The 25,316-nt window shown below is 47.3% G+C and overlaps 1 protein-coding gene across 1 annotated transcript in view; it reads right to left on the bottom strand.

Moving 5' to 3' along the window:
* NRIP3 (nuclear receptor interacting protein 3) overlaps positions 1-25,316 on the bottom strand; it is a gene marked incomplete at both ends in the record, with an annotated part of 27,514 nt that extends 2,198 nt beyond the window's left edge. Inside the window, 6 exons of the mRNA XM_084287237.1 lie at positions 14,523-14,620; positions 14,720-14,772; positions 15,241-15,380; positions 17,246-17,328; positions 18,120-18,299; positions 25,143-25,316. Coding sequence (XP_084143363.1) covers positions 14,523-14,620; positions 14,720-14,772; positions 15,241-15,380; positions 17,246-17,328; positions 18,120-18,299; positions 25,143-25,316 — 728 coding nt within the window. The remainder of the gene's footprint in view (positions 1-14,522; positions 14,621-14,719; positions 14,773-15,240; positions 15,381-17,245; positions 17,329-18,119; positions 18,300-25,142) is intronic.

Raw genomic sequence — 25,316 nt, 5'->3', positions numbered from 1 at the left:
CACAGGCAACGTTTTCTAGAATGCCTACTGCAGGATTTATTTTTTTTTTCTGAATAACTTTCCCCATAGTTTCTGGAGCGGAGAGTGAGGAAACAGATCACTTGCTGACAGAGAACATATGGATTACGTGTAATGTAACTCATACCCGTTATCCTAGCTCCTTCTTCTCTTTAAACACGTAAAGCTTGTTGTATCCGTGCATGCCAGTCAGTGGCACTGAGAATATTTTCCTTGTTTAAACAGCTTCTGACAAATTGCAAAACTTGCTAAATTGGTTCTGTTAAAGCTAAGCTTAAAAATAAAGCTCATGTTACTCATTCCTATAAAGCACATTATAGGGACACAAAACCACAAAAGTATTAAATTGCATTAAAAGTGATAATAAGGGGCATTCTAAATGAGACATTCAAGTTACAGATAACTATTTTTTTCCATAACTAAACGCACAAGAGCAATTTATTTGAATCTTAACTTACTTTATATGTAGATACTTCTTTGGGAAAATTTTACTGAAATACAGCAATTTTCCCTATTTTTCACATGCTTGTGAATTATTTCCATCCAAGATCAGTCAGTGTTAACCTTTCTTCAGAAGGGAAATATATGCTCTTGAGAAGCAGCATTTTTCAGCTGCAATTCCTTGAGACCTGGAGATGAAGCAATTTTGAGGTTTTCCCTGCTTGTGTAGGAAAACTCCAAAAAACACCTGATGCTGCTAGGACTGAATCCAGCTTGCCTTTTGCACAGGAGCCAGTGCTGAGCCATGGAACCCACTCACATTTATTTCAGATTCTTTGGCACATTTCACAGAGGAATAGCAGACCACGTGTTTTAGCTAATTTTCATGTCCCCATTCCCTTGCCTGTGTTTTGTATCTTTCTTACATCCATTTTCTGTCCCAAACTAAGTAGTAATACTTAGTGAAAAGTTATTCTATTTTCTCTCTCCTTCCCCAGCCTCTAGTACGTTGCTGTAATTTCACAGGAACCAAAATAATCTTTTACATATAGTTTACTCCTCAATTGTACTGTTATACTTTGTTTTACTACAGTGAAATTGTCTAATGCTAACAGTGCATCAGGCATCTTGGTAAATGAGCTTGAGTTACTATGGAAACACAAAAAAACACCTTTATTTCAAATTCAGATAAAATTTCCCCTGAAGTTGTATAACAAGCCTACATCGGATTTCAGCATTAGCCAAACAGTTATTCTTTTTAATGATCGTATCTACAATGAAAGTGTTTTGAAGCATGAAGGTGGCTCTCTGTCTTCTTAACCACCCACGCTCATAGTCCGTGAGTGGCAAATCAACTGCTGAGCTGAAAATTATGCTGAATATTTAGAAAATCATGGATCAAGTTTTAAGCTGATGTAAATAACATGCAGCTTCAGAGGCATCAATGCAAATGGAACACCTCTAACATGCTCAAAGATTTCTAACACATAGTCAATACAAATCCTACTTTTGATGGCTGAAATAGCTTTTGGGACCTTCAAGACCTGTCTGGGAGCTTCCTCGGGCTCTCAGTGCATCAGGGAGTAAAAAGCTTTTCTTCTAGAAAAGTCTGTGCTTTCCCTAGGAAACAGTAAGAATTGAATTAGTAAGCAAAACTGCTGGACACATTATAAGAAAAAAAGTGCTGTAAGTTTTTCTTGTAATATTTAGATTTTTTTCATTTTTTTTAATTTATTTTTCAGCATACCAGTATCAGAAGCAACGCTGTTAAATCGCTGTAAAAGAAACATTAGAAATTTAAAGAAGGAGTGATTTTCAGGGGAAAAAAAATGATTGCCCTGACAGTAACAGCCCTATTTGCAGCTGCTCTTCAGCTATGTAATCTTCCAGAAGGGATGAGGATAGGTTTCTATCTTCAAGAGAGCTCTCAAACGTTTATCTGTGGAGTCTGAGCTTTAGTGGAGTGCAGTCTGCTTCCTGCACTCCTGACTGAGCCCTTTCCAGGTAAACCCTCTTCAACTTAACGGATATGAGCTCTCACATCTATTTTTTTTTTATTTTTTTAACATAAAAATAATAAGATCTGTTTTGAGAGTTGCAACAACGAGCTGGCCTCTTTAAGCTAAACATTGCACTTACCTATTCATACACTATGCTGAGTTAGAAGTAGGCTTTTTCTCATTTGTAGCTTCTGTCATATTTGTCTTCATCATCAAGACTCCACAGCTAGCCCTCACCCCAACAGCTACTGGCACTCTCTTTGATAATTCCAAGGCTCTGCTTCAGAGGTTTGCTCCAGGGTCATATCTTTTCTGCTCAGTCATCTTACAGAAATACTTAATGCAGAGCTTTGTGTTTCCAGGCAGTGTACGTGCAGAGTGTTTGTCTGCTCTTCCTTTCCCATTGCAGGATCCTTTCCAGACCTGCATCATCCCCACAGCAAGCAATACTCTAAGCCGTGTTTTTACTCCTTACTGTGCTGCACTCATTAACATTCAAATAAGAATATTTTAAAAACTTTTACCTATAAAATAAATTTATGCATTAAGCGATAATAAAATTGGTCTCAGCTGTGCCAAGCAATGGGTGCGGTGTTTGTTTCACACTGCAAGCAAATGGACATTTAGTGTCACTGAATGTTCCTCAGGGCAGGTAGAGTAGTCAGTATTTATGTTAATTTTTATCATTTACAGTGTGATTAGTTCGTACTGATGCGAATTACCATCTTCTTATGTCAGTTCAGCCTGTTCATTTTCAGAACTGGCCTGCTTGCTTTCCTCAGCTAGGAAATCTTTTCTGTATCATCAATCATACACAAAATGAATCTGAAGGGATTATGTAAATAAGTAATTGAATCAGCACTGTTGCAGTCATTGCCAACATGAGAGCAATGTGACATTCGCACAGAAAGAAAAATAAAATAAATACAGATTTCTTCTATTCCCTATATTCAGTTAAAAAAAAAAAAAAATGTCAGTACTTGTTACAGGAGCCTTTACTCAGCAAAGAAGTATGGGGAGCAATTAATTACAATGTCAGTTGCTCTAGGCTAATGAGAAATTCACCTGTCAGCAGGTTGGTCATCAGTGTCCATTTGAATATGTTCTGTCTCTGGTGCTGAGTCTCTTTAAAACACACAGCACAAGTTTGTCTCACGGGTTTCTGACTGGGGCCAAAGCCTCTGTGACTTTGCTCAGGTTAGCTGATATTCTGGTCTAATGGTCTGTGGTCTCCGCAGAATACAGGGAGAAATCAATGCCAGCGGGTAGATGGGGCAGAAGGCTTACAATAAAAGCGAGCTTTCCAAATATAGTTCATCTCCGAGAGCCATTATGTTGCAGTAATGCAGTGTAATGGCTGGTGGCTTCCCCTCATAATGCAGGCATTATTTTGCAGTCTGCCGGTAGAAGTTACGTAAAACCTTTCACAACATAAATATATGCATATGGAAAGGACAGACTGGGCAAACTGTGTTTACTTCTGCACTTCTATATTTGAGCTGATATTTGTGATATGAAGCAAATGGAGGGAAGTGCTGAAAGAGCTCCGCATCTATTTTATCTTTCCGTTTCAGTGAATCCACTTGACTTTTCTGCGGGCTGTAAGAGTTCAAGGTCCTTCTCTATTAATACAAGGTTAGTCTGTGCTCATGCACCAGAGCATTTTGTTATCAGCAGCTGGTTCCCCATATCACACACATGGGGAACGTGCAGCGTTCTGCATGTAATTTCAGTCAGTGACATAGCTCGTGCTCTTACCAATGTCATTACTGGTGCGTGGCCCTTCCTTCAGCACAGAAGTGCTGCAAACACAAGCAACATCAGCTTGTGGGTGAGAAGGAGGCTTCAGCTGGTTAACTGCAGTCTTTGTCCATGACTCAGACATCAGCCCTTGAAGCACAAAGAAGAGCTCCTGCATTTGTTTATTTAATGCAAACTTTCTGAACAGCCTGCACCGCACCCCACGCGTCGGGACTTCGGGCAACCTGCATGGGTCGTCCATGAGAGAGCCAAGCTCAGCACCACTCCATACACTTGGTATCATTCCCCTCTTCTCCTCAGGAGAGGCACGCAGAAGAGCTTTCACCAGAGCTCTGTGTGCAGGGAGGCGACCATGCCCCAAAAATGAACCAGTTTCTTGTCCATACAGAGTAATACATTGGGATTACTCTCATGACTCCATGCTGTCTTAGATTCCAATGGATCAGCACTAAAAGTGAGGTCGCTGTGAATCCAGCACAAGCTCTACCCAGCGCTGGCCATTGCATTCAAACCTTTGCAGCAGCAGGCAGGGGAGCTCCACAGCCAGTGAGACGTGTGTGAAAGGCAAGCCCTGGATGGACGCGGGCCCCTCATTCACACCGCAGCATCAGCAGGAGATGAGGACCTTGCTCAGCACCTTGCTGGCCTGGGCCAGCAGCAGCAGCGTGGTTACACCACAGATGCCTGCTTTAATTAGGAGCTCTTCACTTTGTCTGCAGACCTGGGCAGGTAAAATGAAAGCTTGGAGGCCATGAATTGTGTTTAGCTTTTTTACCTTTTTTTTTCAGTTAGTATATTCACCCTTTTCAGATTTAGCCTGAGAATACTGCATATTCTTCTATTTCACTGAACTCTGCTGTAACATTTCTATTATTATAGTATCAATTTTTTGTATAACTGCCAGAGCAGGAATCTCTGCATCTTCTTCAGCCAGGAAACTCTTCTTAACCGTTGCTTATCCCTAGCAACTACGGTGTCACACAAGGTATTTCATATAGGCGTAAAGAAATTTCTAGTAACTCCATATACGTAGACCTGTACGGGGAGTGTATGTTTACTACCATTATGAATGCCAAATTAACGGGCTGCTAAAATGTGCACAGACAGGGGAAATCAAGTGAAGTCATCCAAGTAAACAAGGGCCTCAGTAACTGCTTGTTAACACCACCTCGTTTCAATGGGTTCGTAGATGAGGTTGTGGTTCCACTGCCTATGTTTAACGCCCGTCCTTTCCCTCCGAGGGCCACGTCTAAGCGCTCGCTCAGTCGCCTTGAAGTCTGCCTGCAGTCAGCTCAACAGGAGCGCCACCATTTCCACACGAATAGAGATCCTGGCCTTTGGATTTCATTCGGGTTAAATCTCTGCTAGGGAAAGCCGAATAGCTGGCCCCGCTAGCCCTGCAGAGCAGCATCACTTCTGCGCTACCACGTTGCCAGAGCTCGTGCAGAAGACGAGGGTGCCCTACTTGCACCGTTCCCATGACAACGCTGCAGAGCAGCTCCCTGCCAGCCTTCCCCGACCGCTTCATTGCGTCTGGCAGCCGTGCCCAGAGAGCGACTGCCAGCCCCTGACAATCCCACTTCTTCCGATTAACAAAAACTCTTCTACATGGGAAAAAAAAAGTCCACCCGAAAGAGTGGTGTCTGGATTGTCAGAATACAAAATCTTAAGCTCGCCATCACCCAACACTGGGAGAATGGCTGGGCTTGGTCTGCTGGTTTATGCTGTGTGCTGCTGCTTTGTAAGGTAATTAGGAATGACTTCTGGTTTTGCTCAAGGGACTGAATTTGTTTTCGTTAGTTCTGGGTACAGTGTGCCTGTTTCTCCATGTATGCTGAAGTGAATTACGCTGTAACAGCACTTCAAGGAGCTCCTGATTTTGTGTAGTAGGTGGCAGGGACTTGCTGGGACAAATTGTGGTGGAGAGGAAGCTCTGGTTTTGTTAGGGGCGAGCGTCATCCCAAAACCTGCATGCGTCCTGGCAGTGCTGGGGTGAGGGCCTTTGTTAGTGCAAGAGGAGCCCAAAGGGCCAACAGGCGGGTCAAGCCAGTGGTTCTCTTGTGGCTGTACAGAGGAAGCATGGTGGGAAACATACAGAGGAGTTCAGGGCACTGAATCTGGGAGGCAGCAGAGAAAAGGGAGCAATTTCCTGGCTGCCAGTCCTGTGCAGTACTGTAGTGTGCTGGAAGATTATAGTTATTTTAGGTTTAATAATTTAAATATTTTCAAACAATTCTCTGGTACAGATTTTAAGGTCATTTTACTTTCCAGATGTAGTCAGAGGGCCCTGTGGCTCTGTCTGTACTCTGTTACTCGTTATTTCTTTCTACAAATGCGTGCTGTAATCCAAGGAAGGCCAGGAAAGGGAACAGATTTTCGGGGCCCGATGTCCTGGAGCAGACAGTGCCTGTAACAGCAGCTGCGTCAGCAGGCCAGACCCTCCACACACTGCCTCCCAACACAGCCCTCTGAGCATCCTGCACCTTGCACCTCTCTGTGAGCTCCTCAGGTGACTCAAAAGCCTTGCTCAACCCCAGCCGTGGAGCTGGCTTCGCCACTTGCAGCTCAGCACAAGGTGCTGGAAGGCCCCTAGGTGCCAGCGCGTAACCTGTCCTGGGCATTTCACTCCACCCCCAGCATCGTGCCCTGGCTGCTGCGACTGAGTAGAGAGAAAGCAGCTTGTGTGTCCTGGGCACCCAAGCTCAAAGGCTTGGAATGATGCCTCCTGCCACTTGCTGACTACAGCACGCACGCGTTGATTCACTACACAATTTTGTTCAGCCTCTAAAGCTCTCTGTGAGCTCTGCGTTAGCCCGCACAGTACCTTTCTCTTCATTCAATTACTGGTTAATCTGCTATTCCATTTTATTTGATCCAAGCCTCAAAGACCAAATCATATGTACAACAAATTATATGAGCTCCATCTTTAAGTTCAGCTGCTTCAAGCAGGTACCAAGGAGCAATTAGATCACTGTCCGCAGGAGCTGCCACTTAACTAAGAAAGAAAAGACGACTTGAAATAAGACAGATGCAGAGAAAGCCCAAAGATTGTTCATGCTGATAATGAAAATTAACCAAACATCATTAGCAGTCTCCAGAGAGCACGGTACATCATGTGCTTCTTGTCTTCCTCTGCCTGATGAGAGCACCCACTTCCACTAAATCGAGGGCAGAAAGGAGCTTTGTGGCATCAAGAAAAGGACCAAAATTTGGAGCCTTTTCTGGAGGGAGTGGTGGGGCTTTTTTTGAGAGTGATTTGGGACAGGCTACAGCTTAGCAGTGCTGAACAGCACCCGTGGTCTCTGGGGAAGGCAATGAACACACACGGGAGATTCTGCTAAATACACAGGCTGGTTTTTCTCCTTGTAAAGTGGGAAGTACAGAGAGGTCGTTCATTCTGAGCAAAACTCCTTGGGAGGTTTCTTATATCTGCACCCCGGTACAGCTGGGATGCAGTTTCTGGAAGGCACCACTCTGCACACAGCAGAGGGCACGGCTGGTCGTTGACACCACTCTCAGGTAGGTTGTTTTTGCATGCAGTTATTTCTTCTCAAGCCTCTTTGTCTCCTTATTTTTGCCCTCATGTTTGCCTTCTTCACTAGCCAAGTTGCCCTAATTTTATCTCATCAGCCTCAAAAGCTGGAGCCTGAGTCGGTTGTGTTTGTATCACGTTTAATGTACAGGAGCCCTGACGGGAGCTTTTAGGCTTTACAGCAATTAATGTTTTATGTGTGTGTGTGTGTGCATGTAGGTGTCTTTGGGGTTGGTTTGTTTGCTTACCCAATCACCATTTCTGTTTGTAGCTCAGTGATGTGCAAGTAGTGGGGAAACAGAGACCCTGTCAGCTGCAGCTGTGTTGTTAAAAATGAAGAAAACCTGAAAGAGTGAAAGAAGTTCAAGACTGTGGACAGCACGTGAAGAACTCGTTGTGCATTGCTGCAGCCTTTCCACAGGCCCATCTCCTGCTCAGCGCATCGCATCCCCGAGCTGTAGCAGACAGAGCCCTGGGCCTTGCTCCTCAAAGCCACGCACCAAACGCCTGCGCCAGGCCTGTGGGGATAGCCCCTGACTTCAGTGATGTGGCAGCTCGTATCACTGCGGAGCTGGCTTTAAATTTCCTGTGCCTGGCCTGTCTTGCATGAGTTACCTGCGACTGTCAGGAAAACAGTAAGATGTTCTCTCCTACAGCAATAGGATGCATCTGGAGCACCTTAATTCAATTCCAGTTGGCAGTGAGCGGAAGCACAGGGAGAGCAGCTGATGTCAGCTCAAAGAAATCAGCAGACTCTAATACGATTTTTGAATGAAAGCATCCTGTTAATCCCTCCTCTGTTCAGGCTGTGGGGATGCATTACCCTAGTGCTTTCCCCAAGTGGGTTTTATTCACCTGTATTCAGTTGCTCTCAGAATAGGTACAAGTGAACCCCTTCTCCCTTTTTTGTGATAACTGCTTAGACAATGCTTGGCTTTCCAATAGCACGGGAGGGAAAAGCTGCAAGGTGGCCATGCAGAGGCTGTGGCAGAGCTGTAAGCTCGGCTTCTCTCACCGAGCAGGAGCAGCCCTAACCACGCCAGTTAACCCGCTTATGCTGCTGCCCTTCCCACGCCGGGTCGCGGTCCCACCTTCTCTGGCCCCGCACTGACACCCCAATAACCCCTTTGGCTTGAGTTGCCAGGACGGTGGCACTTGCACAGGGAGCCCACCACAGGTGTCAGATGCTCTCCTGCCAGGGTGGGAAGTGAGCCTGGCAGGAGAGGGGTCTCAGCCCTCACAGCTAACCCCTATGCAGGATCCTTGCTTCACTCATCACTTAATTGGAAGGCTCTGTGCAGGGCTCATGACCTTAACAGCACAGCACACAAAGCACCAGGCGGACAGGGCTGCTATGCAGAAGCTTCCTCGCATCACAATGTGATCTCACTTGGAACAAATTTATCTCAGGAAATGCTAAACTGTAAATATCAAGCTAATTAGCCCTCATACGTAATGTGTTCTTAAAACTCCACGGCCATCTCCTTCTGGAGGAACAAGATCTCATTTTCGTAAGCCTGAAAAGTCAATCCTAAATATGTCAACTGAAGCCTAAACCAAGAGGCATCGTGATGCTTTCAGTGGAGAAGCTCTCTGTGAGTCAGGAGTTTAAAATCCACAGATTTATTCTTTAAACACACCGACCCAGAATGCCAAACAGGGGCACAGTACACAGCAGCCCTACTTTACCAGAGTCACAGCCGCCTGTGCCATCAAGTCCTGCTTTCCCTGTTGCGCCAGCTTTAAGTCCAGTTTTGCCCCCTTTGAGGCATTCTCCTGTCCTCTCCATGCCAACAAACTCCCAGGTGTTCCCCACGAGTCAGCGCCTGACAACTGCCCTGGCTCCATCTGAGCTGCTGGTGGAGGAACAGAGGACTGGAGTTCAGAGTAACACAATTATTTTTTCTCATTGAGAACATCATTCTCAGTACTGCTGTTTCACTTCAGCAGTGCATTCCCATGTTGTCTGCATTGCCAGTGAGATGCTCTCCAGCTGGCAGCCCCTCGTGCCCGCTGTGTTGGTAGGGCACGGAGGGGCTGCAGATGCCTGGGCAATGCATGAGCAGCAGAGGTGATGTGCAGGGCTGAAAAGGGCTCCTGCAGGCACAACACCTCTTTCTGGGGTGCCTGGGGGGGTCACATTTAATGAGCGTGCATCTTCACACCTCTTTCTCTTGTGTGAGCCAAGGTGGTTTTCTGGAGAGGTCAGCTGCGTGTCCTGGTGGGTGGCTCTCACGGAGCCCAGATACCCATCCTGCCACATCAAAAAAAGAGAGAAAAAGAAGAAGAAAAAAAGGAAAACTGGGGAGCGTTCCACGACTGGTTCCCCTGCTGGTGCGACATCCTGTTATTTCTGAACTCATGGTATTTTTAGGTTATTGACTGCTTTCACTCCCACTTTGAGAACGATGGAGTCTCATCCCGGGGAAGTGGCAGCACCACTCTAGTAACAAAATCATTAAATCAGTCACCTTCTCAGCAACACCATCTCTAGTGAAATGTCACCGATACCTACAGCGTTGTCTCTAAGAGGCTCGTTTTTCATCAGCAAATTAACAGAGGAGGAAGGGATCAGCACATGGCTGCAGTAGCACCAGGGCCGCACAGCCCAGGGGCTGGCTGTGGAAGTCAGGGAGCAACACGGCCTGTCAGGAACCAGGAGCCGGCTTCTGAGGGAAAGGTGCAACATCTGTTGAAAAGCCAAACACTGACACGCAGAGTATGTGAAGCTAAAGCTAGCTGGAGTCTTTCATACTGGAATTAGACACCAGTGTATCCCTTGTGAGCCCTGGTGTTTCAGGGCCCTTCACCTGATAGAAACCCAGTGCCATCCCTCCATCTTTTAAGCCAGCAGGTGATAAAGAACACAGACCTGAGCTGGTGCTCGCCCCATAAAACAAACCAAGCAAGGTACAGCCCTGAGACACGTTTGTGTTGAAATGTCACCTGGTTGTTTGCTTCTGAGGCACTCAAATCAGCTTTGTTTTCACAACACATTGAGCATTGCATTGTCATCAGCAAAACAATAATAGGAAAGCCTATAAAAAGGGCCTCCCCAGAGAACTGTTGGATAACAGATTACCCTGCAGATAGTTGTGGAGAAACACTCCTGCAGCTTTCGGCCCATCAGCTGTTCTGCTGGCAGAGGCTACGAAAAAATCTGTTGGTGGAGCTCAGCAGGATGTGAAATGCCTGTGAATAACGTCACTTCTGAGTCCGTCTCATCCCAGGCACTGCCCTCTTCTCTGCCCCTGGCCCCTCACCACGAGGCGGCAGGGGAGAGGTTGCCCCACGGGGACTGGAGGTGAGCAGGAGCGAGCACCCAGGGAAGCTGGCGCTCTGAGAAAGGCACCGTGACTCACCTGGTGTCTTTGCTCTGATCACTTCCATTTCCCAGTCTCATGAAGTTTAGGCTCGTCCATCTTCCACTAACCGGGCTCGTACTGCCCCGATGAGCTAGATAAACATGGCAGAAGCAAACTCATCCTTTCAAAGGGCAAATCTCAAACAGCACAAGCTGGCTTTCAGGCATCCCTTAGGAGGGAGAAGCACAGCAATAAAGGCTGCGATTCCAACTGCTCGCATTTTACCACGAGCGTGCTGTGTGCCATTTAGCCTGCTTGCTTCGTGCGTCTCAGCTGCCAGTCTCTGTACAGCGCGAAATCAATTCCTGACAATCACAAAGGCACCGTAGAGCCCCATCAGGGTAAAGATTTAAATGAACTCCTATTCTCAGTAGATAAGTGCACTGAAAACAAATAATTGGCATATCCAGGATACAAGGAAATAAACAGCAATAACAATTAAACTTTATTTAGATTTAATTTGACATTTAGCACAGCAATGAGCACAGAAAGAAGTACCAAAATACCAAACTCATAGCTTATAAAATAATCAAATATATTTCATATTTAGTGAAATCTCTCTACAACACGTCAGTGGGACTGCTGTAGGCAGCTCAACCCTGTATGTATATACATACAGCTGTGTTATATAAAATACTATATGTAGAGAAAGCACTGAAACTTAACACCAAAATAGAAAAGAGCTCAAAACTCAAATGCTCCGGATTTGATAGTAATACTCATTATCGCAAAGAGGTTCAAGCCCGCTGCAGGAAATAAAGCTCCAGCTTTGATACCATTGCAGGCACCAGCTGCGGTACTGAGCATGGGCTGGAACTGGCACACGGGCCGGGCTCCGGACCCTGTCCCTGCTCAGGCACACACTGCAGGAGCTGCTCTCCCACCGCTGGCTATCGCAAACCTGGCTGATGCGGGGTTGCCAGCTGGCATCATAAGCCAGCAGCGTGCCCTCGTGGCCAAGAGGGCCAGTGGGATCCTGGTGTGCATTAAAAGGAGCGTGGCCAGCAGGTCAAGGGAGGTGATCCTCCCCCTCTACTCTGCCCTGGTCAGGCCTCACCTGGAGTCCTGTGTCCAGTTCTGGGCTCCCCGGTACAAAAAAGACAGGGATCTCCTGGAAAGAGTTCAGCGGAGGGCCACAAAGGTGATACGGGGCCGGGAGCATCTTCCCTATGAGGAACGGATGAGAGACCTGGGGCTGTTCAGCATGGAGAAGACTGAGAGGGGATCTCATCAATGTTTACAAATATCTGAAGTGTGGGAGACAGAGGGATGTGGCCAACCTCTTTTCAGTGGTCTGTGGGGACAGGACAAGGGGTGATGGCCACACAATGGAGCCCAGGCAGTTCCGCACCAACATGTGAAAGAACTTCTTCCTGGTGAGGGTGACGGAGCACTGGGACAGGCTGCCCAGGGAGGTTGTGGGGTCTCCTTCTCTGGAGATATTCAAGGCCTGTCTGGACGCCTACCTGGGCAGCCTGCTGTAGGGAACCTGCTTTGGCAGGGGGTTGGACCCGATGGTCTCTGGAGGTCCCTTCCAACCCCTACAATTCTGTGATTCTAAATCAGTGGGTACAGAATGTCACAAGGGTATTACTCTGAATTTCAAAGATGCCCCTTCAGCAGATGACTAATTAATTCCAATTAGCTTTTAAAAATCTAGAAAGCTGCTTTTGTACAAGGTCAGGTTCCTCCACGCAGTACCATACGTTTGTTCTGGCCTGCAAGCAAGCAGCATGTGAAGCAGCAACCTCGCTGCTCCAGGATAGCAATGCCAAACGAGGTGCTGATCCCAGTGAACATTCCCACTTGCCCTAAGGGTGGACAAGGTTAGTGTTGTACTTTAAATCCCTGGTGATTTGGAAATAGGTAAAAAATTGTGGCATTCCTGACAGCACCACTAAAGTACAACCGGAGTCCAACCCCCACACGGGTACAGAGCCCCGGTGCTGCTGGTGCTGTGGGTCACAAGCTGGAGATGCAGGCCGAGCCGAGGCACCAGTCGCAGCAGCAGGGGAAAAGCAAGGGTGCTTTGAGGGCACGTGATTCGCAGTGAGGCTCTGTGTCTGCTCTCGTACCCGAAAATACCATTGTGCGCTCATTTGTTTCTTTTTGGCACGATACAGCGAGTAATTTCCCTGCCTGTTCCCTCTAGGGAGACAGCCAAGAGCCCTCTGGGGACTTCCCTGGAGAGGGTGAGCCCTGGCACGGCTGCAGGGGTCAGCCCGGGAGCCCGCGCCACGCCGCCCGAGGGGGAGCCTAACCCATGAATAATTCTCTAATTGCTCTTTCTCATCAAGCCAGCCGTTGCGTCCTCAATTACACAGCAACAATACTATGGCTAACAGGATGAACTATAATTCATGGCCGATATTAGCGTTGTTATTTTACTATGAGTAACTTCCTGGTAATGGCCATTTGAATGTGGCAATATCAATTAAGTGAATATAAATGCTTAGCCTCTGGAAAAATCATTAATAAAAATTTCATTCTGATAGCCTCTAATCACAGCTAAATACAATTACTCTTATGAGGCCACTATAAAAATTGTTTTTTCTCATCAGAAGAAATTCGTAAGGTTTCCCAACTGTTCGTAATAAAGAGAACACTATATAGAAAAGTCCAGAAAATAAGCACACATTTGTTTCTCAAACCCCATAGATAAACATGACAATATCTCTAAGTTACTGGCTACTGAACAGATTTCATGTAGCTATACTTAAGCTGTAGCCTAGTATAAATGTTTTCAAAGCAGTGCGTTGCTGTTTCGTCTGGAACAGCTGCACGGAATCTCTTTGATGTCGAGCTCTTGTGGAGGGACGGCATTTCAATTCCTCTTTACGCCTCCAAAGTGCTGAAACAGGAAGGAAAATATATTTAATCGGAATTGTTACATGGAAAAAAAAAATAGCCTTGAATGCAGTAGCAAGAAATAATTCATAGCTGCAGTTGCAGCAGAGCTACAAGAAGCCATACTCATTTGTATTTCAAAGGAGAGAGGGAAAACAGCCCGTGTTTCACCCTGCAGCACCCCTCCCTGTGGTGCCGTGCAGGGCATCGCGTCCCTGCCATGCTGCAAACACGGCCGGCGGGTGTCATGGGCTGCCCGTGCGCTCCTGTCCCTATGGAGCATGCTGTGGGGTACCTGAGAGGTGCCCAGCCAGCCAGCAGTGCCCATATTTGCACCCACCCATCGTGTGCCTGGTGCCTGGGTCACCCCGGACCCCCTTTGCTCAGGAAATACCAACTGTAATAGCAATCCCGACTGGTACCCTGCCTCCCTAACCTGGTGTGCACATGCCCAGTGCGCTCACTGCCCTGATAGTTAAATACAGTCAGCTGTATTTAATGTTTAACGCCAGCAAACATTTGCCCCCAGGACATATCAGGGAGTTATTGCATGCATTAAGGAAGTACCAGAGCGGGCAGCACTGCCTTCCCGCGGGGACTTAAAACTGAAGAAGCAACAGCAGCCAGGTCAAAGCAGGAAGAAGAGGCAACACAGTTATCTCCAGGCAGGATCTCTCTCTCCCGCGCTTTGTAAAATAGTCATGTGGATTTGTTTTCCTTGCTTTGCAAATATTTTCCAGGAAAATGTTTGTTTGGGAATGCTCTCAAAAAGCAATGCTCAAGGAGTCCTCCTAATGACCTCAGTACATTTTCTGAGGTATTTCCCTAAGTATGATTTTTGCAGACATCCCCCTTACCGTGCAACATTTACCAGAGAAAAAGCAGAAGCTGAAAAAGGCTTCTGAAAAATCCAGGGGCTCTGCTTCAAAACTCAACAAGTCAACACACACAGTTTCTGCTTGTGCTGGTGAGCCCCATCTCACCTGCAGCAAGGGTCTGCCTGCCCCCTGCCCGCCAGCCTGGACAGCCCCACGCTGCCCCGCTGCACAGCAGACTTACTGCTCTCCTGTTCCAGTGCTGATGCTGTCCACAAACGGGATTTCTTCCCTGTCTGTCTTCCCCAGAACAAGCTGGTGCTTCTCCATATTTATGACACACTGTAAAGAATAAATGTATTCATGTAAGAGGGAAAGCTGCAATTCACAGTGGTCCCAGCTTCTCCAGCATGGGTAAAAGCCCTACTAGAAAACTTTTACCTTCAGGGATTTCAGTGTTTGCAGGCCAAAGGAGAAGGATTTCTCATTGTCTTCTGAAAAATAGGAACATTTGGATTTATACATTCAAAATGATCTCCCACGGCTTTCTGTAAAGTACCTACACCCTTCCTCGATGGCTGCTCTGCTAAACAAAACCCAGTCTATAAAGGGGTTGAATTACTCCAGAGGGGAGCATAGGTAAACGAGGACAGGCAGGGGAGACATGGACCCATGGCAGAGAGCAAGCTCGGTGCTATCAGCACAGCCCTGCCGAACAGATCCTCTCTCCCTCCCGCACTCACTGCCCAGGCAAACGGCTGAGCACGGCCCATGCCAGGGAGGTCAAGGTCCGTGGCCAGCCTCGCTCCAACTTGCTGTGGCTGCTCTGCACATAAGCCCAGAGCATCAATCCAGGAATTAATGTAACACACTGTCAAGAACAGAAGTAATTCTATTTGAATTTTAATGTGTTTCCTGAAGGCTCGTGCTTTCCCTCAGGGTACTCCCAGCGGAGCACTCACCCACGACGAGCGCGGCGCACTCCACGCGGACCGCTCCCACCGTCAGGACCAGATGGGCAATTTGGCCGATGACCCTCTGGTTGTGTGGTAAGGAAATTGCCTCCTCCTCACTGGGAAGCACTTCAAGATGCTCCTTTAACCTGCACGTTGAAAACAATTGTGACATGAAACAGCCACAGTTCAGCCCATCTGGGGAGGAGCAAACTGCGTTTGAAGGGTACTCAGACTTGAAGTGCTCTTAGCTTGTTCGTGTTATCCGGCTGCTAACAGATGCTGCTTTCCTGGCAGGTTTTCTGCAATGTCCTGTGTGTAGTCTGCAGCTCATACCCACTTCAGTTCACAGCACCATCCCAAGATGCAGCCATGGGGTTGAGTCAGGCCTTGTTTGAAGCGAACTCTGAATGTAACTCACGGCTTGTGAGTTCTTTTTACCTGAGGAATCTTTTGTTTAACATTTCCCCAAGCCTTAGAAAGCTCCTGATCTAAAATTGCTTCTAATTTAGTGTTGGAGGAAGCAAGTGATGCTCTACGTTGACTTCCATCAGCTGAGATAACAACATTTTGTCTCCATGCCTTAAAGCTAGGGCAATGTGTGTAATGCTCGCTTATTAGCAGATACTACTGCTGGCTGTCTTCAGAGGAAGCTGTGACATATAAATCACATTCAGCCCAAGAAAAGAAAAAAAGGTGTCACAAATATCTCAAGTACAGTAATTTCTTCTGTCTGTGCTCCAAGAACTATTCTGACAACGCTGATTAATTATTTAGCTTTAATGCGTCCTTTAAACCGAACTAGAATCTAATAGAAAAGCAGCCAGACAGTAATGTCTCTCTCAGGTAAACGCTGCATTTATTTTTGTCCATTCAAAGACGCAGAGATGCCAGTGCTGAGGTTAGGATTGCCCACATCATTCAGCACAAGTACAAAGACCAGGAGAGGCAACAAAGAGAACAATCTGGATCCCCTCTGACTCTTTACTTAGAGACTGGCCTTGAAAATGCTGTCAGGAGCACATCAAGTCTATTGGCTCCTTGACCCTGAGCTGGCTTGTTCTGCCCCAGAACTGCTCTGGAGCAGGCATTTCCCGGCGGCTTCTCTAGTGACTGGAGGGAAGACATGCAGGCTTGGGTCTCTCTTCCCTTCCATAAGCCCCCAAGCACAGCCTTGCTGTTCAGTTCTACACCCAAGGAGGATTTATTGCACTGCAGTGACTTGAGAGCTAGCCTTAAAGGCAAGAGAAAGACCTCAAAAGGCACAATGACAACACACAGGTTTTTAAAAAGCCTGTGCCTCAGGCACACGCATTCTGCCCAGACCCCAGAGGAGGCAGCAGGAACCCAACCCCAGTGCCCCCAAGCCTGACCTGCAGGCAGCAGCATTCGGCACAGCATCCTACCAGGCCCTTCAGCCCCAGCAGGAACAAGCACGCTCAGTAAGTCACTTCCCCACTGCTTTCCAGGGCTGAATTTAAACAAAACTCGTGTTTTATCATCGCCACGTGCACTGGACTGCTTTGAAGTGAAACGTGCTGGAGCAGTGCCTGTTGTTGCACAGGGCCTACCACAGAGAAGGCAGAACAGGCTGGGCATCAAAGCCCCGTTTTTTAAGCTGCTTGGTTAATCTGGCTTTAGCTTTTGTCACGGCAAACACAAACAGCCAGGGAGCTGCAAGAAGCTGGTGGAAAGGCAGTCCTGCTGGTGCCTGCCAGGTCAGTCCCTGGGCATGTTCCTGAAGCTGAGGAGTGCTGCAAAATAAATAAATAAATAAATAAAAATGCAGAGGAGCAGCATGGGTAACATGGGCAGCATAGGGACTGTCACAGGCCATCAGTGTACAGCTAGGACGCGTTGAGCAGCCAGTGTAATATCTTGCAGGATGAAGCCCCTCCACATGCGCTGTTCTAATCCATAAAGCAGGCTGCGTTGCTTCACAGCGTGCCCCAGGAAGCACTGCCAGGCACCACGTTTCTGCAGGACAGAGCCCAGCCCACCGGAGCACACTTACCCCAACCTGTCCAGGCAGGCGGACGACATCAGGTTGTGCTGCGAGCCCGTGTCCACCACGGCCTTCAGCTCCTTCCCAGCGCACTGTGAGGAGCAAGCAGAGAGGGGAGACAACACGTGGGGGGGGAAGGAGGAATGCAGAAGCACCGGTGTTTCGTTACATCAGCCCACACCTTCCTTGTCCCCTCCAAGCTGTCTCAGGGCACACCCTACCACATGCACAAGCCCCACAGGACCACCAGCATTAGCACATCACCTTGTCCATCCCAGCTGTTAAACTGCTTTTTGAGAAAGCTGGGGCTATGAAATAACACAGTGCTGGGCACTGAGGGGCTCCAGCTGCAGACGCTGGCCTTGGCATCTCCTTGGCACCCTATAGCTGCTAGACCTGGTGTATGGTGCAAGAGGGTGCTTTGGAGCAAGAAAAATTTGGAGCATTTCAGTGTGCTCCCCCAGCCTTGCTACTCTCTACAGCCTGACGTCCGAGAGAAGGCATCCATCAGACCAGTTTTCTCTGTGATGCTTGGGTGTTCATGCCATGGCAGCCCCAGGGCTGTGGGGGCAGGAGCAGTGCAGCCCTGGGCAACCCATGAGCTGCACGCAGCCGCCTCTAAGGCTGCTGCAAATCTCGGGTGATGCAGAGCTGCTGTCATTCCTCACGTAGGAGGAGATGGCTGCTAAATAGCAATAGGTTTTTATTTCGCTGATGAAAATGACTGCTTTTTTCTTCTAGAACTAAACAGGGTTTTGTCAAAATAATGCCTTAAGCTAACATCCCTAATCGAGAAACAAGGAAAGCAAGAACATTGCGTGAGGCTGTCAAAAATAAAATTTGGAGGAAAAAACAAATAAAACTGAAGGCTGTGGAATATTACCTGGCAGCTCACCACTATGAACTCCTCATCCTCCACTTTCCTGGAGCTGCCCAGTTTGGTCTGATTCAACTTATTGGTCTGTGCTGAGATGTCACTCTTCGGAGTCCAGCTGCCCCGGCTGCTTCGCAGTTTTGATAAATTTGTCTCCATTAAGCGTCTCTGCAGGATATTGTGTGGTTGCTTTAAGGGAACACAGAAAGAGAGCAGGGTGAAGTCAGTGGAAAGCTCCAAAGTGACACACGCTGCCAGCCTGCTGCATGATCCTCCGGTGCCCCTGGGTCAGCACGGATCTCACGGGAGGGCTGCCCCCAAGTCTTCTCTCACAGTGATCAGAAAATTTCCCCTGATTTCCAGACTGCATGCATTCGTCCTAGGCTGCACCCATTTGTTCTTGTGCTAGCTCTGAACATGGCTTTGATTAAAGAGAACTACTTGGCATTGGTGAGGGAATAACCCTTTTCAAAAATATTAAGCAGACTTTGGAGGCACGTCTTTCTTTTTCCAAATTCAGGATTTGACTTCGTATAGGAGTAAAAACAAATCAGGCTTTTCAAGGTGTTGTTTCCACTCTGATTGTCGTGATCTGTTGATAAGAGTATCAGGAATTCTGCAAAACTGGGAGAAGAGGTAACAAAATCAATTGGAAAATTATGTGTACTAAATAAGTATGGAAAAGGCTTGTGGAGGTGCTGAATGAACACATGCTGATACTTGGCTCAGCACTGGTGTTGCTGACATGCAAAATAGCTGAGTCCAATCTCCACCGGTCATGTTCTTTGCATGGATCAACCCAGAATTTGAAAAGATGATGTGGGTGTTTGTGTGTTGGTTCTTACATGTGCGAGTGAATAAGGCAGAACTGCAAGGAGTGAGCTTAATTTGCTGCCTAGTGTTAGATCTGGTCTTTGGATCAGAATTTGATCAAAAATAAGGCTTTTGCCCTGGGTCTCTCTTCCCAGCACGTTTCTATTTAGCAGCTGAGGTAAGTGGGACAAGTCCTAGGTGTCACGCCATGGGAGAGAAAGGAGAGGAGAGGAAGCGGTAACACGGCCTGCGGTAAGTTCACCCCTACAAGTCCCCGTGCATCGTATGGCTGCCTCTTGCTTTCCGTGTCACTTCCATTTGCTCTGCGAGAAGCACGTTGCCTCTCAGTATCTCCTCTGACTGCTTTCCCAAAAGCCTTTTTATATTTAATGCTAGTCATGGACGGATGCACACACGCTGCTGGAGGTGAAATGACTCTACTTGATTATCTGCTCTTTTCTCTGCCTGGCTAAGCTTCCCCCTGCCCCCCGACCTTTTCTTGTGATTCTGATTTGTCTGCAGTAAGAGCTTTTTACTGTCTCATTCTTGAATTTCTTGCATTCGTATTAAATACACTCGTGTGTCTGCAAAGGCATCTAGAACAGCAAACCCCTAGTTCTGAAGGGATTTCGATGGGATTGGGATAATTTTGAAAACTTCGTGCTGTAGTCCTCCAAGCTAGCCAGCACGCAGCCTCGCACACAATGCCTCATCTTTACAAATATTCTGGACGACATGTTAAATAACAGCACTTACAGCAGGCTAATGCAACTTGGCATCATCCTAAAATAACTGAGGCGGCGTTGGTGCTTCACATCCTGCTGTGGGCAGAGCCCTGGCAGTTCAGCTGGATGTGAGTGACAAAACCAGGTATATGCTGTAGATAGCCGTGGCCACAGGGACACGTAGTCTCCTTTTTTCCCACACTTTTCACTGCTCTTCTGCATACAACTTGTCACTTGAAATAAAATTTCATCATCATTTCCAGCTGCAGGTGCTGTGTCTGACACTTGAGAGCACATCCTGTGCAAAGGAGAGACCATGGCTGTGCTCCCAGTGACAGGGAAACATCAGATCCTACAATATGCCACCTCCTTCGTGCACAAAAAGTAAGAAAGATCCATCACTGCACTGGTGAGCTACAGCTCTCCTGACAGGATCCACAAGACTAAACTGCAAGAGCCAGTACTGCTTAGCTAGCTGCCAGGTAGGCAGACTAGCTCCACTATCAGTGGTACAGACCCCATGGTGAGGGATGAAGAAATCGATTCAGAAGCAAGCACTCTCTTACAGGAGGTGGGAGCAATAGGTGCACAATCAGCACTATCCCCACCTTGAAGGCTCCACATCCAAGCAGCAATGCAAGACAGTAGCTGGCACATCTTTGTTATCCTTTACGTTTGCCCACCACACAGACACACATCAGGAGGACTAAAGCTTCACGGCATCAAACAACAAATGGGGGCAGGGGCTGGAGAAAAACAGATGAAGTTCCCAGCTGGATGGAAGACTGCCTATCATAAACTGGTCACCAGCTCACATCCAGCCCTGGTCCACTGTACCTAGGACTGATAGGAACTCATGTGGTCATAAACCAGAACAGTCAGGATGCGCTCTCAATGTGCCTGGCCTAAATTGCACTGCCAAAGCCTTTTGAAGGGACACCCTGGAGAAGAATAAGTCACCAGTGCACACATCACTGCTATTTTGGCTGTCATCTATCCTTGGTTTCAACCTAAAAAAATTTCACAAGTTCACCTACAGATCATTAATTAGTTACATGCACGGGTTTTCTCAGGCCCTGGTTTTATGACTCCTGTATGGGATCCATAACCATAACAAAAAAATACCTAGCGTTCAGCAAACATTTACCAACCACATGGGACCATCCCTTGCTGATGCTCGTTCTTTTGGAAGCAGCAGCGCATCCTGCCTTCAGGGGGGGAGGGAGGAGAGGAGTGCTGGAAAATGTTGCTTACTCGTGCTCCAGTACATAAATAATCCGGCAAAAGGGGGTTGAAAGGTTCCCTGTAGCACCATTCTGTCTCAGACTATTAATTAGTTTGCTTTAGCTTGTATTTCTCGACTCTCGTGTGCAACAGAGTGAGGGATGTTAGTCACAGAGATGACTCAAGTGATGGATACATACTTGGTAAACAGATAATGTGCTAGGGGACATGTGCAAATGCAGTTTTTGCTGGAAAACTGCAAGCAGACCATTTATGGAAGGGAAATGGGGAAAACCTCTTCAGCGACAGATCTGGAAACCAGCAGTGTTCTCTCCTCAGCTCAGGTTGGCAGAGCAGCCAGGACCGATGTGCACAGTAACGCAGGTTACTGGGTACTGTCTTTCTACACATCACACAAACCTGATGAGAGTTTTATAAGAGAATAAAATGTTACATACCACCATGAAAGTGGGGAAAAAATAGTCTTTCCTACTATTAAATTGCAGTAGTAAAAAAAATATTTCCTGCTATCGTTCAGAAGAATGGAAGTTCCAAACAAGCCTTTTTTTTTTTTTTTTCTCCATAAAATATCTCCATTTCCATCCCTGCAACTTTGCAAAAACCTACAATCTTCTAAAAAAGTCAGAGTAGAAAACTGGAAGAAATGAATGGAGACATCAGGTATTGCTGAACCTATTCACCGGGGTCTGTCAAAAATACAAATAAGTCAGTCCACTCTGTTCCTCTCTGATTGATACACAAGTACACACCGCAGTTCCCAGTACGCATTTCCCTGGCAGGTTTCTCACTATTTTGGCTTCTAGATGAGGGGATAACAAGACCTGTCACAACAGTCTCCCTCAGGTGAGAGCTGAAGGTCAGGGCAGATGCCAGCTCCTCCCTGCCCCTAACCAGCCTCACAAGGTTTGCCCTCTCTTTTGTGCCCAAATAGTTTGGGGGAAAAAATAAAAATAAAGTTTTAAAATACCAAGAGAGCTCCTCCCAGGAAATAACCACATTCTCTCTCTTCTTTGCATCCCCCATTCAAATTCTATCAGCAGCCTCTTCTTGAGCATCACGTCATGGGACAAGAGATGCCTTCTGCTCACCCGCATGCCCCCGCTCTCCCTAAAAGAAGGCAACTATCTGGGTCAGCTGAATGGTGGTGTCCACACTTGAAATCAACTGGATCACTGCTGATGATTAGGGGGGCTCAGACACGTGCCTCACACACAGGTAGATCTGTGCGCCTGGCCCTGGGGCCTGACGGCCTCTGTGCTTTCCCCCCAAAGCGAGGAGGAAGCTGCCAGCTTCTGCTAAGCTCCGTGGGAAGGCAGAAATCTCCTGCGTCAGAATTAGCTGGTGCCTCTTGGACAAAAAGCAGATGGGCTGTAAATCAGTAAATAATCTACACATGTTGAAAGGGCAGTGAGGAAAAACTCAGCCTGGTGTGGCAGCAAAATAAATTACACGAGATACTAGAAAAGCAACTTCTCCTTCCCATCATTTTCTTCTGGTGTTCCTTGCCTTTCCCTCGTCCCAGGCTGTGAGTTGCTGGGCCACCCATCCCCAGCAACTCGCTCTGCTTTGGAAGCCAAGCCTGCATCTTCAGCCTTCATTGCTTGGTGGAAAATGCAGTATGAGCTGGTGAGAGCAATGCTGAGCACATGGAGGATCTGGTGGCAGGCAGCACACCGTCCACCTCAGGCAACAGCTCACGGGTACTGCACTGGGAGGCCCAAATCCCAGCTACTGACCACCTTGTGCCAGTCCCCTGAGCTTTGGAGAGGTGGCTGATAGCAAAGCATCAAAACAAACCCAGTTTCTGCTCATAACCATGCGTGTTATGAGCAGAAATGAGCTGGGTTATGTGTCATAAACCAGCTGTGTGTTTGTCAAATCCAGCATGCCAACCTATGGTTTGGTCTCGTATCCTACAAATAAAATGAAATACATACAGGGAGAAAGGAGCTAGAAGAGTTTGGTTCAAACCAGAGTAAGATACTAAAACATATGGGGCTTAATACGGACGATTACAACAAGCATTTACTGGGGAACACCAAACCTGCCCACGCAGGGCATCACCAGGAGAGCACAGGCTTCCAAAGAGTGGGAGCACAGCAGCTGGAGGTGCCCAGGCGATGTGCTCCCCTCTACACGCACAGCACCGCCGGGGGGCCCAGCCCGGGATGCAGCCAAAAGGAAAAGGATTTATCCCTGAAACAAGAGGAGTCACCGCCAGCTGCCACTGAAAGCAGTCACCCTGGAGACAGGTTTTGTCCTCACCACCCATCCCCAAACCTGAGGAGCCATTATCTCCTCTTTTCTCCTGCCGAGGCTGATGGAAAACCCCTGCAGGAAACCCTGCATTAATAATGTCAGTCACATCAAATGCTCTTCCACCTACGTCAGTACAGCTGTCACACAGTTTTAAACATGAAAGGACGCTGCTTTGTTGGGAGATGTGTGGTTTTTTGAAAAGAAGGACGTGCAGGTGTCCTGAGCAAGGACCCCTGATGCCCTGGGCCTCCTACCTGTGCTGTTCGAGGCTGTGCTGAGGTGGGAGTCCCACCTGCCCAAAGCAGCGCCAGAGCACGACGTGTTTCAGAGGCTGTTGTGCTTCCCCAGTCTCGGAGACGTGCAACCTCCTGCTCCTCCCGGGGACCAAAGATGATCCCTGCTAGTTCCAGCAAGCCAAAAAGGTGACCAAAAGATGATCCCTGCTAGCGTCAGCAAACAGGTGCAGCCCTGGTGCTGCTCACACAACACCAGCAGTCCATCCCCAGCCACATGGCACCACACGAGCTGGGGCAAGAAGCCACGCATGGGGTCGGGCACAGCCCCACAGAGGGACCCCTGTGGGACCCCTCCTTCCTGCTGCCGGGGGAGCAGCAGGCAACGATGCTGCACGTGCAGCTGCCGCTGGCATGGGAGTGAGGACAAAGCCTCAGATGACATCTCAGTGCCCAGGGGAGTGAGGAGCCCCGTGCTCTGCCCACAGCCCGGCCCTCAATGCTGTGGGAAAAGACACTTCAGCTCTCAGCACCCCTGGCTCTGCTACCTGTTGTCTCCCTCACCGGGGCAGAGGGGAAACCCCTGGTTTTCTGCCATGCCAAGTTATTTGGTCTCTGCAGATCACAGTGATAACCACGCCAGCATGCTCTGAAAGTCACTTTGTAGCTCCCTAACAGATAACCACAGTTCGATGGTGACTTAGCAAAGCTCCTTCCAAGCCTTTCCCCAGCCGAGAGACGTGGCTGCCTAAAACTGCAAAACATTTGGAATGTTAAAAAAAAAATAATCATTTTTGTGCACAATGCAGAGAACGGCAAGCTCGTTCCACTCGTCTCACCCAGACGAAGCTGACCCTAAGCCAGCTGAGCAGGAAGGCTGTGACAGAACACAATTAACTCACTAAAAATAAAGATTAATATTTTTCAACAAACCTATATGAACCATTGAAAAAAGTAAATATGAAATCTTGCAAGGTGCAAGAATTTTGCAAAAACTGAGGGGAAAAAATAAAGAAAAGATTTCCCCAGTAAGGAATGTTTTCTAGACTTTGCTTCTTACATTAGGACTTTTTCTATTACATTTAGGTATTTTTTCCCATTAAAGAAAGCTCAAACATTTGTGCACATTATTCAGAAGAGCTCTCCAGCCTTAGAAATGGAGGATATTATGTGTCAGCTGCAGAATCACATGGTTCATTACATATGTATGTATTTAAAACCTAGCATTAAGTTTCTTCGTAAAAATTACCACATATGCATAAGCCTTTATCAAAGCGTAATCGTGACAGCTTTATATTGTGAAGTCCTGCTGGCTGGACTTCGCTGAACCTTTTGTGATCACGTTACGCACACATCTGCATCCCAGACAAACGTGTACATATGTATGTATTATATGAAGCCATTTTGGTTTACTCTGATTCTGAGAGGGTTTTTGTATAGAAAGCCGTATCCAATTTTCTGACATCTGTATCAATGAAAAAAAAGCTCTTAGATCCAAGTGCCAGACATGTGAAAGCACCTACTAGCAAACAGCAACCTCATGTGATCCATAACATCATATTTCCACTTTCTTTCCTTTACATACAAAAGCCTCATTATTATACCAATTTCTACTTAATTCCTCAAGCAGCCAACTCATTCTCTTAACAGTAAAATAGCATGAAAAAAAAAGAAAAAAAAAAAAAAAAAAAAAAGACACTGCCCTATCAGATTCTTAAATCTCATTATGTGCTGTGAGTAAACACAATAAACCTTACAGTGTCTTTCGAAGTCCCCAGCTTCTTCAGCCCATCCAGAGGAAGGAGATCTGCAGAATCCTTGTGAATAAACTGAACCGCCTGCTTCATCCTCCTCTGCTGGCGGAGAGACGCAGCTTCCCTTATCTCCACTTCTTTTCTACTCGGCTCTGTCAGAATACCTGAATAAAACAT

This window comes from Netta rufina, assembly GCF_964035555.1.
Source record: "Netta rufina genome assembly, chromosome: 5".
In the NCBI taxonomy this organism is placed as follows: domain Eukaryota; kingdom Metazoa; phylum Chordata; class Aves; order Anseriformes; family Anatidae; genus Netta; species Netta rufina.
The sequence above is the reverse complement of the archived record's forward strand: the minus strand, read 5'-3'. Positions and strand labels throughout refer to the sequence as shown.